The 5001-nt window shown below is 49.5% G+C and overlaps 1 protein-coding gene across 1 annotated transcript; it reads left to right on the top strand.

Moving 5' to 3' along the window:
• Positions 1–1514: 1514 nt before the first annotated feature.
• On the top strand, positions 1515–3693 carry LOC123159769 (uncharacterized). The gene is made up of 2 exons (XM_044577583.1): positions 1515–2901; positions 2990–3693. The coding sequence occupies exons 1-2, from the start codon at positions 2162–2164 to the stop codon at positions 3687–3689; spliced, it is 1440 nt and encodes a 479-aa protein (XP_044433518.1). The 5' UTR covers positions 1515–2161; the 3' UTR covers positions 3690–3693.
• Positions 3694–5001: the final 1308 nt, after the last annotated feature.

Raw genomic sequence — 5001 nt, 5'->3', positions numbered from 1 at the left:
AGGAGTTACGACAGATGTTGTCATGATGATGGCTTCAGACTTACTACTGATGTATTACTTTGTAAGGTCTTTGTGAATAATTAATGAAATGGTTGCATGCATCGTCTAGATGCAGAAGCCGGGGGTCTTCCTCCTTTTCGAAAAAAAGAAAACAAATGCTTTCGCGAGAAGGATAATCTGCGTTTCCGAGGAAATAGAAAAAAGCACATCATGGGTTTTCAAAAAGAGATTGAAAACCGAAACAAAATACAAGTGTAGGGTAATAAAGGGTTTAGCTAATGGAGAAATTGACTCTTCCCGGAACCAGCAACGCGTAAACCATGTCAAACCAAGACCGATCAATATCCGGGTTTTTTCTTCTGGGTTTTTGGTTGCTGTTTTTCTTGTTTTTTGGGGATATTTTTCCAGTATTAATTTCGCACCGCGTGATGATTATTTCAGAACCATTCTTTCACTGAGCCATATGTCTGTTAATTTGTACTGTCATTTGTCAGTGCCTAGGACGAACTAACATTTCTTTAGTACTCCCTCCGTCCCAGATACATCCGTATCTAGACAAATCTAAGACAAGAATTTTGGGACGGAGGGAGTAGATAGGAGTGAAACAATGTTATTTTCGTACTGCATGATGATTATATGGTGTCTATGTTGTTTAATGTATGGTAAGATCACCACTAGTGAGAAGAAGTGAGCATAAGATTAGGCCATGAGTAACCAAACATCAATGTTTTTGCATCTACGCAACCATAATCCACAAGCGCAGCCAACCAAACATCATGTATCAAATGATCTCATGATGCAATGCAGGCAGCCAAACAAAATTGCAGAACATGGTTTAAAACTGGTGTTACCTCAGCCAGGGCTCTACCGAGCTACAGATGTAAAGAGGTCAAAACGGCTGGAGGCAACCAAACACGCCATAAAGACCCGGAAAGCAACTCAAGTCATGTCACCGTCCAGCTATTCCCCAATGTATTGCGCTTGCACACGACGTTTTTGTCGTTGAGAACTGAAACACGCACATAGATTCACACTGGAAATGACTTTAACCTTGGCGTTGAGGTGTGAGGTGCATCCTATCCCTCGGGAACAAACAGCACTGTCGAGAAATGCGACTCATATCCAGGTTCAGGTACCGTTGTTCTAAATAAGTGAGTACTGGCACTCTAGCTTTCTCCAGTACATTGCCCGTGTATGAAACCACAAGAAAGTTACTAGGCAGTTTGTCGAATGGCCGTACCTTATTTGGATTCAACATCCGGTGTCTGCACCACCCCTCGTGGCGTGTCGCCATCTTCCCCACGCCCCATTACTGATAAAGCGGGGACATTCATATCAGAATGATGAAGCGGGCCGGGGACCGGGGACAATACCATTATCACGAGTCCCTCTCCCGCCACCCCATTTGTTAACAGCGATGAGGTTGCGCCTGTGCTGGCAACCAGCTACCTTATAACACAAATAAATAAAGAGAAGTGGTCTCCCCGAGAAGATGAACAATGTCCGTCGGATGCTGATCCAACGAGCTATGTGTAATGATAAATTTGGCTGCAATGCCGTTTTTCTTTTGATTTCCTGCTTTATAATTATTTATGACGTTATACCAGGTTGTCATGCTGACGGGCAAGCTTGCCGGGTCAGCTATATACCGGAGACAGATTCCAGTCGAGAAGTTGAACCTTGAGCCACTATTTTTCTGTGCAAATGGAGGCCGAGCGAGCACGCCAGAACAGCCCAACTGAGATCACAACTGACGGCCCCGAGCCGGATCCTTCTCCTGCCACCAATCTAACAAATGGAAACAGACAGCCCCAGGATCCTCAGCCTCCTGCACAACCGGAACCAGAAGAGATCAAGAGCTACGAGCTCATGCTGGACCTGAAAGTACATCCTACTGCTGGCAACGCTGGTGGCCACGGTGACATATGCAGCGGGGTTCAACCCGCCTGGGGGCGTCTGGCAGGAGACTGTCACCTCCTCGGACCAACTCGCCGGCGACTCCATTATCCGGACCACCAGCTACTGCCAGTACCTGGTGTTCTTCTACTGCAACGCCACCGCATTTGCCTCGTCGCTCGTGGTCATCGTTGCCATCCTCTTCCTCACCATCGTGGAAGAGAAGAAGAAGCACCGCGTCCCCCTCCTGCCACTTTGGGCGGTCATGGTGGTGGACCTGTTGAGCGTCATGGGGGCCTACGCTGCCGGGACCTGCCGCGACAAGCCCACCACCATCTTCTCCTTGGTGCTGGTGGGTGCCGCCATCGCCTACCTTGCTATTCAGATGATGCTGACCGACCCTGTGCAGGAGAAACGGCTTCGCAAGGTCCTGATGCTGCTGGCCTCGTTGCCACGCAACAACAGCTGCACCGACCCTGTGCAGGAGAAACGGCTTCGCAAGGTCCTGATGCTGCTTGCGACATTTGCGGTGAGCGTGACGTACGTTGCCGGGATAAGCACACCAGGCGGCTTCTGGGATAACACCGAGAACGGTCACCGCCCTGGCGATGCAATCCTCAAGGACAGCCATGGCAAGCGCCTGACGGTGTTCTTGTGCTTCAACACCCTAACGTTCGTCGCATCGCTGCTCATCATCGTGGTGCTTCTGGACAAAAAGCCTCCCATGACTAAGGCATACGGGTTTATCGCTGTGGCGCTGATCAGCCTCATCGTGTCATACACGGCCGGCAGCTGCAGGGAGACCGACACCAACTTCTATGTGGGCAGCCTGGTTATTGCCGTCCTGGCATTCATGGCATTGTTTCAAGTTGCATTTGTTCAAGATACCATAAAAGCTGCAAGGGATACCAGGTTCTTGACCAAAATCAGAACCTTCTATCATTCGGTGTGGAGCTTGCCAGAAGCAATAACAATAGCTCCAGGTCCGAAGACTAATGACAGCAGGTACTGCGGGAGCACATCCCTTTTCTTATTCTTCCTCCTCTACGAATCATTGGCTTAAAATGACCTCTTTTGCTCCTCAATTACATAGGGTCGCAGCGGAGAAATCTCGCTCCCTTGTACTGTTGCTAGCCACTCTTGCTGCAACCATCACTTATCAAGCGGGGCTGGATCCTCCTGGTGGCGTCTGGCCGGATAATGGGAACGGCCACATGGCTGGTGACCCAGTCCTCCTCACGGTGAATGCTAAGCGGTACAAGGCCTTCTTCTACTGCAACTCAGTCGCCTTTGTAGCCTCCTTGGTGGCCATCATCCTGGTTCAAAGCAAGGTTATGCTCCAGACCTATGTGCTCGAGGCAGCCATGGTACTGGACTTGTTTGGCCTCATCGGAGCATACGCCGTGGGAAGCTCTCGGGACTTGACCACTTCCATTTACGCCACGGCCTTGGCAGGCGCCGTCCTGGTCTATGTAGTGATCCATGTTGTCTTCTTCACACTGAACCACGCCAACCCCACCTCAGAGGAAATTAAGTCCGTGGAGAAGAGGCGCAAGCGCTTGCTCCTTTTCGCAGTCCTGGGCGCGACCATCACTTACCAAGACGGGTTGACCCCTCCCAGCGGTTTCCGGCTCCAAGATGATAGCGGGCACCACGCGGGGGATCCGGTCCTCCTATACAATTTTCCCCGCCGTTACACGGCCTTCTTCTACTGCAATACGGTGAGCTTCATGCTGTCCATCGCCCTCATCATACTGCTCGTGAACCCGCATCTGTACAGACCAGCGATATGAAGCTATGCGCTTGCTGTTTGCACAGTGGCGGGCATGTTTGGTCTGATGGGAGCATACGCTGCCGGAAGCACGCAGCATCTGAAAACATCCATCTACATTTTCGTCTTGGTGGTTGTGGTCCTGGTCGTTATAGCTTTACTGCTCCTGGTATTCTTGTTGAAGGAAAGGAAAAACAAACCTGAAGACAAGGCCGGTGGACCGGAGCCTGTAAAGGAAAGGAAAAGGAAAGGAGAAGGAGAAGGAAAAGAAAAGCATGTCATGCGCAAATACCTGATGCTGCTAGGAATCTTGGTGGCAAGCGTCACCTACCAGGCCGGCCTAGATCCACCCGGTGGAGCTTGGCAGCACAGCGGGAATGGGTACGACGCGGGCAACCCGATCATGCATGACAGCCAGAGGCACCGTTTCCTCGCCTTCTTCTACAGCAACTCTACATCCTTCGTGGCATCCATTGTTGTTATCATCATTTTGCTATTGCAGCGGAAGGACGAGGAGAAATGGTCGCTCAGGGTGATGAACACAACGATTGTGCTGGATTTGCTCGCTCTCCTGGGGGCCTACGCAACAGGCTCCAGCAGGGGGTGGAAGACGTCTGTGTATGTCATTGCACTAGTGATCGCCGTGCTGGCATATGTTGCAACCCATATGATGCTGGCAATCTTATGTTCTCATAGTTCGCAGGAAGAGGGCAGCAGTGGGACAGCAGAGGCTTGATTATTAGTGTTCTCTGTTCATACAAGACAGTAACAGTAAAGCCTGTGATTCTCTTCTTATAAACCTATCAAAATGTCAGCGTAGGCGATCTTCCTGTATATCTATTTCCCCATTCTCCCCTGATTTGATTTACTGCTTTTATGTAGTACAAATAGGGGGGGGGGGGGGACCTGGATTTTATATGTTGTGTGGCTTCTCTTTTATTTTTAGTTTCTTCTTATTCTTAGTTTCTGGTCGTAGCTTGTCCAGTCTCTGCTATGCATTATCCCCCCCCCCCCCCCCCCCCCCCATTTCTTGATTTGTAGTCTACTTGATGTTTGATGTACTGGATTATTCTAAATCCCTCAAACTTAGCCAGTATGTTCGAGCATATTGGCAAAAACTATAAATTTATGCCTCGGGCATATTTGGTCTCAGGTCAGGTGTAAACCTGAATCCAGTGGATTTGGCAGGTTCACAGGGCTCGGAGCCACGTATGGTTGTTCTACAGTTGCATGATTCGAAGACTAAGAGCAGTCTTCGTCATTGTTAAGCATTAAATACATAAAAAAGATCACTTGCACAAATATCACAAGAAAGTTTGGCAAGCAAGGATGTA

This window comes from Triticum aestivum, chromosome 7B (assembly GCF_018294505.1).
Source record: "Triticum aestivum cultivar Chinese Spring chromosome 7B, IWGSC CS RefSeq v2.1, whole genome shotgun sequence".
Taxonomy (NCBI): domain Eukaryota; kingdom Viridiplantae; phylum Streptophyta; class Magnoliopsida; order Poales; family Poaceae; genus Triticum; species Triticum aestivum.
The sequence above is the reverse complement of the archived record's forward strand: the minus strand, read 5'-3'. Positions and strand labels throughout refer to the sequence as shown.